General features: G+C 38.9%; 1 protein-coding gene across 1 annotated transcript in view; it reads right to left on the reverse strand.

Moving 5' to 3' along the window:
- Positions 1–15,378, reverse strand: part of itga9 (integrin, alpha 9) — a 385,198-nt gene that overhangs the window by 103,453 nt on the left and 266,367 nt on the right. Inside the window, exon 19 of the mRNA XM_072571044.1 lies at positions 3,492–3,578. Within this exon, the coding sequence (XP_072427145.1) occupies positions 3,492–3,578 (87 nt within the window). The remainder of the gene's footprint in view (positions 1–3,491; positions 3,579–15,378) is intronic.

Consider the following 15,378-nt stretch of genomic DNA (forward strand, 5'->3'; position numbering starts at 1 on the left):
CCAGCATCACTCTAATCATGGAATATTCAAGTCCTAAAGGATGTATCTCATGAGAGAACCAACAAGGGGTAAAAAAATTAACTTAACCTCTAATGCACCAATGTGTCATTGTTGTAACTGGCCTTGACAGGATTGGTAAGAGAGGTCACTGAACAGTCTGAGATTAGATTCCCTACAGTGTGGAAACAGGCCCTTTGACCCAACATGTCCACACCAACCCTCCAAGACCCATTCCCCTACATTTATCCTTGACTAATGCCCCTAACACTATGGGCAATTTAGCATGGCCAATTCACCTAATCTGCATATCTTTTGACTGTGGGAGGAAACTCACGAAGACACAGGGAGAACGTGCAAACTCCACACAGACAGTTGCCTGCGGCAAGAATTGAACCCAGGTCCCAGGCGCTGTGAGGCAACAGTGCTAATCACTGAGCCACCGTGCCACCCTATTTGTGGTGTGAAAGTCTGTCCACAGTTGTGGAAACCTCCATTGTGCTATGTAATGCTACCACATTGCAAAATGGGATGGATTCATAATAGATTCAATACCTCAAAGCTTGGCAATCATGAAGGAATCATCCATTAACATGGTCCATCATTAGCAGAATGAATGATTTCAATTTATTGTAAGCTCACAGCTTTCATTTCACTATTACTTTCAAGGTGGGGATCAATCTTGATTCAATAAGGAGGACCAGCACCTGAGATGCTTAAAAATGAAGTGTTAGTCTAGTGAAGCTAGACTATCTGTATTCTAAACTGTTGAAGCAGCATGCTATAGACAAATGTTTAGTAGAATGAAGTCTATTAGATTTAAGTGCAACCCATGAAATTATCTGTCCATTAATTCCCAATACACAGTTATAATGCTCTGGAATACTAACTTACAAAAAATAACCACAGATATTACTTTCTTTCACCCGACAAACTGTTGTAGGAATAAAATAATAACTGTAAAAATAATGGCAAATGTTTGTTTAAAATGTTAGAGAAGTCTATAAATCATACAGAGATGATCAAATACCATGTGGAGCATGGTGCTTCTGTGGAACTGAACTGGGTAGAGCTGGAAATGAGTGGTTTCATCTTATATGGATATCCTGAAGTTTGGTGAGATTCAGATGGGAATGTGCTCAATGTTTCTGTGACATTATCTGCCTCTACAGGGAGCTTGAATGGAGAAAGTTGAGTTTATCCTGACTGTATGGAGAAGTGTGAACTGATAGGCTGATAGGCCTTTTGTGATTCTACACTTTGTATATTTTTATATCTTTTCATTAAAATGTTTGTGTCTATGTGCACTTTCTGTGGACTTCTCTAATATAAAAGCTTGTGTCTCCATTTACACTGAAAAGTCCCCATATAAACTGCTCAAGCTTTTTTTGCCCCTCCCATCAGCATTGCTGAATCAAACATATTTTTCTGCTTCCCAGAGTAAAGCAAATTGTCTGTGTTCACAAGAAAGAGCAATAAATTAATATATATAAAAACAAGGTAGGATGCTTTACTTCTAAAAGGAGACTGATCTATACCTGCAAGTCCTAGTCAAATCCTACTCTGCCCTCTAACCTCACCACCTCAGTACATTCTGGGATTTCAATCTGTGTGCTCCACATCACAGATAATCCATTACAGGGTATATCCATATATATTTAGAATGCCTCATTAATGTTCTGAAACATGCTTCGGATCACATATTGTTAGTATCGGTCTTGCTGTTTTACATCAGCCCTTCTTCATAGGATCATAGAATCCCTACAGTGTAGAAGCAAGCCATTCACCCATCAAGGCCACACCAACGCTCTGAACAGCAACCCACACAGACGCACCCCCCTAGTCTATCCCTGTAATCCTATATTTCCCTTGTCCAATCTATGTAGCGTGCACATCCCTGGACACTATGGGCAATTTAGCATGGCCAATCCACCTAATCTGCACATCTTTGGAATGTGGAAGAAAACCAGAGCACCCAAATGAAAACCACGCAGTTACGGGGAGAACGCGCAAACTCCACACAGAGGGTGGAATCAAACCCGGGTCCCTGGTGCTGTGAGGCAGCAGTACTAACCATTGAGCCACTGTGCTGCCCATTATGAGCAATAATACAGAATAACTGCTGACAAAATGAAATACTTTGTTTATTTCTGATTACGTTATAAGGAACATTTTACTATATGTTTTCTAATTCCCAAATTACGCTTAAACAGTTTTAGTGCTTTTAATATTGTGGTCCTCTATCACGTGCACTGAGTGTAAAGAGCTGGTCTTTTCTCAAACGGACCAAGCAGCGGTAGTGCAGGACTTTAATCTCTGACAGTGACTAAAGGGCAATGTTAATTACAGACTTGGCATTGCCACCAAGCAGAAGCCCACTGTAATAAGCACAGAATATCAGGCAGTGCTGCAATACCAATAAATCTCAGGTACAGCAGAGTCCCAAAGACACTGCAGAGTTCAAATTTTCTGAGGAAGTTCCAAAGGCCATTTGAGGGAAAGGAAATCCTCAATAGGTCTCTCCGACCATCACATTTCACTAATACATTCCACCCATGCTTTTCTCTCTCTCTCTCTCTCTCTCTATTTCTCTTATACTTACAAATGTTAGGCAGGGAGGTGGTAGACAGTTATGGTTGCAAAAGGAGGTACATGTAACTGGAACTGAGATGCAATGATTAGTCTTAACGTCAGATTTTATAATCTCATCTTTCACCAATATCCATTTCAATGTTGGGAGGTAACAGAGAACTAACAAAGAAGTATATGTTTTCCTCATTAAATAACAGATACAATTAAACAGTTGGATTAAACTATACAAAAATTAAGTCAAAACACCTTAATCACACTGATGTTCAAGATATGAATTCAAATCCCAGCCTCAACTGGTATCCAGAGCATCTATCCTAAAGCTGTTGAGTTCAGCAAAATACCATTTGCAGAAAGCAGGGGAAATATGTTGACAAATATCATAGAGTGTTGAAGAGAATTGGAAATATGTTTTGCAGAGCACTCTCTCGGAATATTAATCTGCACTGTTGGCGGATCAAATGATATATATCCATTTCATCGTCATACACATTTTGAACGCATATAGTATCTCAGGAAAGCCAAACTATTAAATGTTCTCATTGTTGAGGTGTATCAAGCGGAGAGGGAAATATTAACATTCACATTAAGCCACCGGACCTTCCTAATCCAACAAAACAAAAAGACAGTCTACTATATGAATGCTTCCTGATCCAAGGGGGTTGCAGAGGACAGATGGAATTGGAACAACTAAATTGGAGATGTAATAGCATCAAAAAGAAAGACAGAGAAGATTCCAACACTGGGTTAACCTATTTAATATTAAGCGGTGCTGCCAGCATTGCAAAAACAGAGGAAATCCATGCATGATGACAATGACTAACCAGCCAAAGCTTCAGAGAAATTAATCCAAACAGGCTGTTACCGTACCATCTGGTGTAAATATAACAGACTCAGCACTCTACCTTGGACTGCGATCTCATGAAAGGAAATCCCACGCTGCATATCAGGAAGTCAGACTCCATCAGTTCACAGGAAGTGCCCTTTTCTTCCTGAAATGATGATGGGCAGGGTGAGAAATTACCAACCACAACTGGAAAATATAAAGAAAGCAGGATACCACCTCTTTCTTCAGCAAATTATTTTACTCCTGCACAAACTCAACAGCAATTAAGAGAAAAATATATGGACTCATTAATTTTAACATCAAAACAAACCTTTTCAATTACGGCCTGCAAAAACATTCAAGAAAATACCTAGTCCAGAGGGCAGGAAATGTGCTAATCCTGTAATGTCATCAGTGATTTCTTTTTTGTATTGACAGTACCATAAAACCATAATTACTGAAGACATTCTATCTGCTATACACCTAATGAGATAACTCTGTTTGGGTCAGCACTGATTGTAATTTCTAGTAGAAATGGGTTTGGTACTAAGGTAGGTAGAAAGGTTACCTATGGCACCAAGATATTAAACTGGAGGCAAACGTCAAACAATTTTATAAGGCTTGCAGCTACACTGTGACATGTTAACTTAAAATAACAGAAAATACTGGGAATATTCAGGTCACTGAGGCAGCATTTGGAGAATGAAACAGATTTCAGGTCAATGACTGTATCTCCTCAAACAGAGAGAAAACTTGGTAACACTATGAACTCCCATCTCTAAGTCAGAATTCTGAGATTCAAAACACAGTCAGGATCTCAAATAGGCTATTTAGACTGGCAATTCAGCAAAATACTACAAGTGTACTGCACTATCAGAGGTTCTACCTTTGGGTCAAGACAGTAAGCTGAGCTCTTATTTCCCTGCTCAACTAGATACAATAGATCCTGAAATATCATTCAAGGAAGAACAGGAGAGTTTTCCTGGTGTCCTGATCAACATTTATGCCTCAACTCACTACAGAGTAGAAATTTAGAATAGAATAGAAACTTACTGTCACATGTACTTTTACATGAAAAATACAGTGAAAAGTTTTCTAAGTCTCCCCACCATAATAGGAGAAACACCTGAACTGGCTGTTCCCCCTAACTGTAAATGTGAAACTTTGCCATGTGGAAATTACTTTCTACGCTTGCCAATATAACAATGACAACTTTTCAAAAAGGAACTCATTGGTTGTAAGGTACTTTGTCATGGGTGGAAAGGTACGACTTGCATAGGAATATTAAAGTGGGACTGCTCCTTAGATGTGCAAGATTCTATTCTCAAAGCAAGACATCTTTACAAGTACTCTGCACTGTTGTTGGGTAACAAAAAGAAAGGCAGATTTCCTGTAATTGCTAAGGGTAACTCTTGGCTTGGAAAAAGTAGTTAGCCAGCTGGTTCCTGCTGTAACGTTTCTCATAGGAGATCAGTGCACACTGCCATGACAGCAAAGAATAGCCAGGCAATTTGATGGCAGAGTTTAACTTCCATCTGCTGTGGTTGTGGATCAGCTAATTTCTTTTCAGCCTTCCAATTTCTTTCTTCCATTTGTGTCAAACAAATGAAAAATCAGGCACTGTAGTTAATGGAGGGCCAATTCAAAATCAACTGCTTTCTGTCCCTGGGGTCTCGGTGACCCACTCCATACAGCTCATTCATAACTACTTTCAGAAGACACAGTTATAAGAATTTCATACAATCACAGAATCCCTACAGTGCAGATAAAAGCCATTCAGCCCATCATGTCTGCACTGACCTTCCGGAGACCATCCCACCCGGTTGGAACACCCTTACCCTAGACATATAACCCTGGATTTAGCATGGATAATCCACCTGGTCTGCACATTTTGGAGGAAACCAGAGCATCCAGTAGAATCCCACGCAAACATGGAGAGAACGTGCAAACACCACACAGTCATCCAAGACTGGAATCAAACTCAGGTCCCTTGTGTTGTAAAGCAGCAGTGTTCACCACTGTGTTACCATCCCACCATATGAGCAAAATTCAAACAGCAAGAGATTTCCTTTCGTGTTCTTGGGATGCCTTCCTTGACTATACAAAATAGTATCAAAGATCAGCTACATAACCCCAGTTCTGTTATGTTTAGGTCAGTGCAGGTAAGAGCAGTATATTCCATTGACTGAAGGGTTAGTTGTATTTTTTTAATACACTGATACAGCAGCTTTTATAAACATTTCTATTACTAATCCAGACATTGGACATTTAATCTCTGCTCTACTAGACTATTATTTAAACCACTTGGATACCATGCCCATGACTTCAATCTCTGGGGAAGAGAAAAGCGAAAATGGGATATTTGTCAGATTGGCACAAGGCCACACCTAAAGGGAGAACAGTTTTTTTTTATTTACGCCAAGCAGAAAATACACTAGCTGTATAAAAACACAGGGAATGCCAATTACCCCATTTCTATGTCAAGTGTGACTGGGATCACCCTGAATGGGGCCGACAGCTAGGCTGCCAGAGCAGCTGCCTGTTTCATATGCAAATGGGTGTCTGATGATGTGTGACTTAGAAGTAAAATCTGGTGAAGCACACATCGTGGCTGTTTACCTGGTAAACAAAAACTTTAAGTTTAAAATAATTTGGCTTGTCACACCAATAGTTAACGACTACCTTCAAGATCGCAAATGGACAATGCGTCACTATTAATTTGCAGCAGGGAGAATTGTTTGCTCATAATGCAAAGTAGAAAAATGTTTTTTTTTCCTCATTCTATCCCAAAGCGTCTGAGGCCCTACCTAATACCTTTCCACTTCCAAGATTAAATCAGCTAAGAAGTCACTACTCATGCACATTCCAGAGATTGAATTTGAAACATTGCTGAGCTGTAGATCTTCATATTTCATTTCTCAAATCCTCTTTAGTAAGCTACCTGAGGAGATAATTTGTATTTTTCCATCTCCCTTCTGGTCACTACCACAGCAGACCATAAACAGACCCAATGAAATATCCGTGAACTCAGTGTAACTCAGTGAACTTACTGAGTGGATAGCTCACTTTGGAAAGTTTCCCATATCTGGACATTCACCTCAGTTCAGAGGCTTCCATTGCATCTAAGTTTCATCCTGGGAAGGTGCAACAGGTTTGAGTCAGGCCCATTGCCCTGGGAAGCAGATTTTAGGAAAGCTAGATTGGGTGAGTGCTGAAGTTGGCTGGTTAGAGGGTTCACCTTTGCTCTCTGGGACTGAACTCCAATTGTTTTGAACACCCAGACCCCTGAGCCCTCATCTCGCACATCTCAATCCACCCCTCCATCTACCTCCATGCCACTTTCATAGTCACTTGCCTTGTATCCACTTTGGGGTAGGCTTCAAGAGCCATGTAGAGAGGAAATGATGTAAAGACAGCTGATCATTTAACAGCATCTTTAAATTATCAATCAAATTGTGAACTCAGAAGGCCCTGCTGAGATTACAGTAGCTTTTGAAACTTAGCCAAGCATATATAATGACATTTTAACAGCTTGTGAGGAAGAGTCAAGAAAGATCTCTATTGGCTCTGTAAGACCAAATTGTAATGCAGTTTTTCTACTCTACATCAGATGACTTGTTAATCAAAACAGTCAAGAGGAGGGCATTTTTAAAAAAAATTCTCACTAACAGCTTCAGTCATTTTTCTGTATCTTTATAACAGCAAGAGATTTTTTAAAAATTCCAGATATTGACATTTGCACAGAACTTATACAGCCTTCAAGAGGGTGTGCATTTGATCCATCAATTAAGACTCCCATACTCTGGGCAAAGGCAAAAAGCTTGCAAATCAGAAGTAGAGTCTGTTAGAACTCAGTCAAGGTTTAATGATCCAATTTTCCTACCTACATGATATATACCTAACATCCACTTCCACCTATTGGCAAAAATGGGATCTTGTCAGAAATGGGGACCGGATTTCCACATCTGGGTCCCATCTGCCATTTTTAAAAGGCTGCAAAGTTTCCTGACTGCACAAATATTGGGTCTCAGATATTTGAGACCCATGATATTAACTCACAGAGAAGGTTGCTCAGTGATCACCAATACTGGCAATAGCTATAGTTGCTTGATCACGGAATGCTCAAATTAGTGCTCACATATCAAAAATACGTCACATTAAAAGAGACTTCACAAAACTCAAAGTGGCAACTTGTTTTGCTGAATATAGCAGCAATAAGGATCCCATAAAAACGCAAAGACTAAAACTTCTAAAATGTTTTCCCTTCTTCACTATTTTTGCCATAATCTCATTTAAGTTGAGATTTTAAGACATGATATTGGCATTTGGCACTGACTGCCCATTTTGTTGCATATTCTATGATCTCAGTAGTAAATACTGTACACTCTCCTCTGTTTTCATATTTTAACAGCACTTACTTCTAGAAGTTTATAAATGGCCAGTCCTAAAGATACACATTTTAAAGTATTTTTGCAGTGAATGATTGTCAAGATTAAACTCAAAGCATTCATACACAGTGGCTGTGTGTGCATTTTTTTCCCTCCGTTTAAAAGCTTGCATTAATGGCTGCTCCTGCACAGGAAATGTTCATACTCCAACCCTGGCCTCTTTCTGTACTTTAAACAAAACATTTGGGTGTTCAGGAAAGAAACATCTTTGTGCTAGAAAGTAACTAAGTTGCAGCTTTTTTAAAAAAAGTATGTTACACATTCATGAAGAATTTAGAATGTTTTATAGAATTAGCATAACTAAATATAAAGTAACATTAAAATAAATTTCTCCTTGGCTCCATCTGAATATTTATTAAAATTTGGATTACTGTTACTGGAACTCCTTCCAAATGGGCGTTATCCCATTAAATTGAAAGGACAAAGCTGTGCCCAATGCTCTTATATCATTCCCAAGGCAGCAATGAACTAGTATAATCTGCAGGGCACTGTAACACTTTGTTTCCACAGTCTACTGGAGTACAATCGGTATTACCTCACATCCCCTCACCGTCTACGCAGATAAAATGACACATTTACTGTTGAACCATGAAAGACTTAGAAATCACGTGAACAGATTTATACATCGGTCTGTCTGTTCTGGCCTTTTATGTTAGAACTGAAGAAAGTTCTTTTCTGAGCTACCGTCACATATTTCTTTCCTCGCAGCTACTCATGCACTGGCACTGATTTCCCAACAGGCATCAGTTGACAAGTAAGGATTACATTCAGCAGTGATGGCCCAAAGCTTAGCTCTAATGTTTTCTAGGAGGCAGCTTCCAATTAGTTTATATTTCTTTTGAAGCATGGAGTTAGCATAGTAGTGACACCTCCATCTTTGAGTCTGACGATTGCGTAGCCTACACCACACCAGGGACTTCACTGCACAATCTAACCAGATATACTGCAATACTGAGGGAGTGCAATTATGTCAGAGACGCAGTCTTTTGGATGAGACATTAAATTGAGATTTTTAGCAGTTATTGTGAAAGATTGCACATGATTATATAATAACAAATAATAGCAGGGCAGTTCATCTGGATAACATTGATTCAGCAAACATCGCTAAAACACAGTCATTTATCTCACTGGTTTTTGGGGGAACCCTGATGTATACAAATTGGTGATGATTTCTACATTAAAAAACAAGGGCATAGACATAAAATACTTAATTCCTTTTAGAAGTCATGAAATTGCAAAAATGCTATATCATTTCCAGTTCTTTTTCCCGTACCTTCATTTGCCCTCCTATGAGGACAATTTAACCTGCAGGACAGAAATCTGGAATTTCTATGGGTTGCTCTGCTCTCCTGCTATAACTTGAGGAAGATCAGTAAAAACAATGGAAAATTGCTATAAAAATTCTTTTGCTGCATTTGCTTGTTGCTTTTTTTGTCTAGTTACCATATGAAATTGAAACGAATAGCAAAATATAGTCAGAGTTAATCACAAGTTCTTTTAAAAATTGTATTTCGCAATGTCTCAGCCAGAATTTTCACATTTTTGCCTTTGGTCCAACAGTGTCAACTTTATCTTGTGCACTGCAAGGACATTGGCAGAGAATTTCACAGGGTTTTCTCAATTTGGTACCACAACTAGTAGCTGTTTTTACCATTTCTCATAAGGTTCCTTCAAAGTCACAGCTGTAGATATGGTGAAATGTCAAATGATTAACAAGTTAACCTTGATGTTTCTTCGATAAGCCAATTAAAAAGCATTTTTACATTGCAATGGTAGTATCTGATCCCCCATGTAAAAAGGTTATGTCCATCCTACCAGAGCCTGACTGAAAAGCTGACAGCATCACTCAATCGTAGTCAAACAAATACTGTTCGCAACAACATTCCTGACATCCAAGTTCTTTACGTTCTTGCTCTCTGACTAACTCTGACACAGGCCTGGTCCCTCCAGCATAGGTGTTGTGTGCTCAAGATCTGGACTTTGTCTCCTGAGGAGTCTGCACAGAGGTTGTTAAATTTACCAGCTTACCACACCGCCTTTGAGTAAAAGTGTACCAGTGGTGGGATCGGTGTGTGGGATGGAATTGGCCAACCCTGGTCACAGATGGACTCACTATCGAGTTCAATAACTTTAGGTCTTTAGCATCTTCTTCCATGTCTTTCATCCACCCATCACCCAAGGCCCTATTATCACATGGGTTGCTACTACCATCAAACCACTGCCAGCTACTAATGGTCCCCATTAGCAATCAATGATTCTTCCAGATGATTGTTGCACATTCCTTTGTCTGCCCTCTGTTGTCTTTCTCTGGCCTTCATCACCACCAATCATTTACTTCTTCCCCAACTCCCCACACACCATTTTCAACTAGCTACAAACTGTTCTGAATAAGGGTCACTAGACTTGAAATGTTCACTCTGCTTTCTCTCCACAGATGCTGCCAGGTGGTGCTGAGTTTCTGCAGCAATTTCTGTTCTTGTGCCATCCCACTCCTCACTTACCTTACTTCATTTGCTGTCAAAGTGCTTTTGGGACCTTTAACTCCTGAAATAGATCAGTGAGTGGTGTATAAAGGGGAATGATTTGACTTACAATGCTATGCCTGCACCAGGAGGATTTCTCCTGCAGGTCTCCTCCAATGGACACAGTTGGACAGGTCAAACTCAGAAATCAGATTGGAAAAATCACCAACTGATAAGTACTGGTCAAGTTTGTTCAAACATTAATCTGAGTATCAGGTTCATTGTGACAGTCACTGTTTTTAAGTTTCCAATAAGAGCAATTTAAAACTGATGCATTTTGATATGTAGCAGTTCCTTGATGTTCAATGACATTGCCATCACTGAATCTCTCACTATCAACATCCTGGGGCTTACCATTAATCAGAGACTGAACTGATAAATATTGTGGCTCCAAGAACAGATCAGAAGCTAGGGATCCTACACAGTAATGTGCTTCCTGACTCCCCAAAACCTGTCCACCATCTACAAGACACAACTCAGAACTGTGACGGAGCACGATACACTTGCCTGCATGAGCAAAGCTCCAGTAACACTCAAGCTGCTCAACAACATTGAGCTCTTAGCAGCTCTCTTACAAATGAAAAATACTACAGTTGCTGGAAATCTGAAATTTAAAAAAAGAGAATGCTAGAGAAACTCAGCAGGTCTTGTAACATCTGTGGAGAAAGGAAGTTAACATTTCAAGTTCAAAGACTCCTCAGAATGAAGAAGGGTTATTGAACTAAAAACGCAAAATCTGTTTTCTCTCCACAGATGTTGCAAGACCTGCTGAGATACTCCAGTGTTTTCTGTTTTTAAAGCAGCTCTATTAATGCGGGCTTCACCCACCAACATAATTATTTACTCCTTTCACTGCTACATACAATGATAGCAATGTGTATTATGTACAAGATGAATTGCAATAATTTCCAAGGCTTCTTCAATAGTACCTTCCAAAGCTGCAACCTGTTGCATCTAAAAGAACCAGTGTAGCAGATAGACGGGAATATCGTCATTGGCAGATTCACCTCCAAACCACGCAATATCCTGACTTGAAACTGTATCACTGCTGTTCCTTCACCATCGCTGGATTACAACACATTGTTCATGGTTATTCTTGGTTATTCTGTCATTGCTTGACTTTAAACCATGGCCCTGAACCCAGTCCTATTCATTTTATATCTGATTTGAGTTTGCAGTACCAACAGACAGCGGGAAATGAGCAATACCAGCCTAACTTCAGCAGTCTCTTCTTTTAGGCAATCAGATCACTCATAAACTAATGCATTGTAAATTAAGCTGACAATTAAGATAAAATGTTAAGTCCCACTGTCACCAACCAATAGACAGAAGTCTGACTATTTGATCAGGACATCAATAAAACTATGCCCCTTAATAATATTCAAAATCAATTGTGTTTTGTGAGAACTTGGAGGGCCCTAATACTCATCGTATAACTCTCTACACAGATTAGCTAATGTGAAGATAGCCTTCTCTATCTGTAGGACAGGATAAACAGTGAATCAATAGCTCTTAAAGAGATGGGGCTCAGAATTAAATTGAAAAACCTGATGTTTCCTTACTAGCTGCTCAGCAGGGAACCAGGGATAGACGTGAGCAGGTCCCTCATTGTGGAACCATAAAGTCATGCAGCACAGAATAAAACCCTTCGGTCCAACTTGTCCATGCTGACCAAGTTTCCCAAACTAAACTAGTCCCATTTGCCTGCATTTGGCCTATATCCCATTCATGTACATGTTCAAATGTATTTTAAATGTTGTAACTGTACCTGCAACTACCACTTCCGCTGGCAGTTTATACACACATGAACCACCTTTTGTGTGAAAAAGTTGCCCCTCAGGTCCCTTGTAAATTTGTTTCCTCTCAGCTTCAAAATATGCCCCCTTGTTTTGGACTCCCTTACCTTGGGGAAAAGACTTGTCCTATTCACCTTGTTTATGCCCCTCATGATTTTTTAAATGTCAATAAGGTCGCCACACAACCTTCAATGCTCCAGTAAATAAAAAGTCTGTCTCTACACGTCTTATTCCAGCAAGTGTTGCAAAGCAGTGGTCGACATGCTTAAAGCAAGACTTCCAGAGTACATGTATAATATTTCTAGCAGCTTGGGCCAACAGATTTATAATAAATTACACTGATTTGCTCAGCCATCATCCAGTTGGATTCCCAATGTTACCTCTCATATCTACTGGATAGATGAGTAACTATTATAGAATCTGCTAGACTTAGGAAGGTAACAAAGAAAGAGTAACCACTGAGAAAATACATAAAACACTCAGGCAACCTTGGGCTCTTCAGGACATGCAGGTAAATGCTGCTGTTGCAGGGGAGAATTTGTTGCTGGCTTAGGAAGTGTCATTATATTGTACATATTTCTTGATTCTGAAACCATGCTTTAAACTGGAAAATTATACATGCAACTAAGGAAGGAGAGAGAGGAATAACAGAATTTGTTTCAGAAAATTAATGGTTTCTAATTCATGATAATGTGACTAAATACCTTGAAAACTTTCATCTTATCAAACGGAGCCAATCTGGATTTGTAAATGCTTGTTCATGCTTAATGAGCATGTATTGAAAAGGTAATAGTGGTGTGTAGGGCAATGCCTATTTATATGGACTTCAAAAAAGGTGTTTGACATAAAATCTCCCATAAAAGACTGTTGCAAAGTTTAACTGCATGAAACTGAAGGTGAATTATTAATCTGATTAGCATATAGGCAATGCAGCAAGAAACAAAATAGGTATACATTAAAAGGTAGATACTACAATTGGCAAACTGATTTGTAATGTCCCACAAGCAAATATGTTCAAGAACCTATTCAACTTTTTTTTTTGTTAATGGCTCAGATGATTGGAAAGTTACTGTTCAAACAATGATGGATGGCAGTATAGATAGAAGCATTACATTAGAAATTGATATTGACAGATTAAGTGAATTGGCAAAAATGTGGCACATGGGCTTTAACATAAGTCAATGCAAGGTTAACTACTCCGTATCTAAAATGGTAAAACAGTGTACTTTCTAAATGGGTGAGAAGCCTCAAAAAACAGAAAACCCAAAGAGACTTGCAAAGTCAGTTAACTAGATCATCAAAATGGCATGACCAAGAAGAGGAGGTAATCCAAAAGGCTAAAGGAGCATTGGTTGTTACAACTAGAGGACTAGAATACTCGGTTGTCAATGGCATGCTATACAATGCCCAAGTTAGATCTCACCTTGAGTACCATGAACAGTTCCAGGTCCTACTCTCTAAGAAAAGTATATTAATCTTGAGGGAGTTTTGTGTAGATTTACCAGAATTCCTGAGTAACCATTTATTAAGATTAATTATAGGCCAGCAAGGCCAATTATTGATTAAGAATAACACTAATGATACATCAATGGAGCATCCAATTGGTTCTCAAATGATTTCAAACCTATTGCCTTCACTAGACAATTTGAGAGTCATAGAAATAATAAGGCATAGAAACAGGCTCTTTGGATCAAATAAGTCCATGCTGACCATGGTGCCCACTCAGCTAGTTCCAATTGCCCATATTGGTCCATATCCCTCTAAATCCTTCCCATCCATGTACCTATCCAAATGTTTCTTTTTAAATGTTGCTATTGTACTTGCTTCAACCACTTTCTCTGGCAGCCATTCCATATACACACCACTCTCTGTGTGAAGAGGTTGTCTTTCAGGTCCTTCCTAAATTTTCCCCTCCCTAAAATCTATGTCTTCTAGTTTTCAATTTCCCATCCCTGGGAAAAAGGCAATATGCATTTATCTTATCTATGACTCTCATAATTTTATACACCTCAATAAGGTCACCCCTCATTCTCCTACATTCTAAGGAATAAAGTCTTATCCTGGCCAGCCTCTCCCTATAACTCAGGCCTATCAGTCCTGGCAATATTTTCATAAATCTTCTTTGCACTCTTTCCAGTTTAACTGTGTCTTTCCCATAACAGGGTGACCAAATCTGTACACAACACTTCAAGTGCGGCCTCACCAAAGACTTATACAACTGTAACATGACATCCCAACTCCTATACTCAATGCCTTGACCAATGAGAGTCAGCGTGCTAAATAACTTCTTCACCATCCTATCTATCTGAGACTCCGCTTTCAATGAATTATGTATTTGTACTCCTAGGTCCCTTTGTTCCACAACACTTCTGAGGACCTTACCATTTATTGCATAAGTCCTACCTTGATTTGACTTTCCAACACCTCACACTTATCTGTTTTGAATTGCATTTACTAATTCTCTGCCCAGTTCCCCATCTGATCAAAATCCCTCTGTAATTTTTAAAATGCAACTTTGCTATCAATGATATCTCTCAATTTTGTAACATCCACTAACTTTCTAATCATGCCTTGTACATTCACATCCAAATCATTTATGTAAATAACAAATAACAGAGAGACCCAATTCTGTTAAGGAATGTGTTCAAATATCTGTTCTAAAATTATCTTTTACTCATTGCTACTTGTGTTCTATGCTTGTAAATTATTACAGAGTAATTTTTTTTATACTTATCTTTTTGATACTATTTAGAATCTTACATTAGTGCAAGGTTGCCTTTCAGATGTCTCCTTACAGGAATGAAAAGCTTGAGACACTACAGTTTTCACAGTTTCCAAAAAAAGTTTAATAAGTAGTTCTCTGATACAACAGTTGTAATATTTTTGGTACTTTCAAAGTGCTAATGATGCACAACCTGGAATGATTGCTATCATGTAGGCTCTAATTTATGGAAATTAGTTCAGAGACCTTATTTTGTTGAAGGGATATAATTTGCTTTTAGTTTAGAGAGGCATTCAGAATAATTGATGCGAGTAGGTCATTTAACCAATGCTATAACTACAGAACCAGAGGAAATGTGTCTGAAATTAACTTGCTCCAAAGTGAAGTCTTGGATTAAAAATTGAAACATGCAAAAAGAACAAGGATTCATGACTTCAACATGAACAGATCTGATAAAATACAGCTGCACTACGGAACC

The sequence above is a fragment of the Chiloscyllium punctatum genome, chromosome 5 (assembly GCF_047496795.1).
Source record: "Chiloscyllium punctatum isolate Juve2018m chromosome 5, sChiPun1.3, whole genome shotgun sequence".
NCBI classification, from domain to species: Eukaryota; Metazoa; Chordata; class Chondrichthyes; order Orectolobiformes; family Hemiscylliidae; genus Chiloscyllium; species Chiloscyllium punctatum.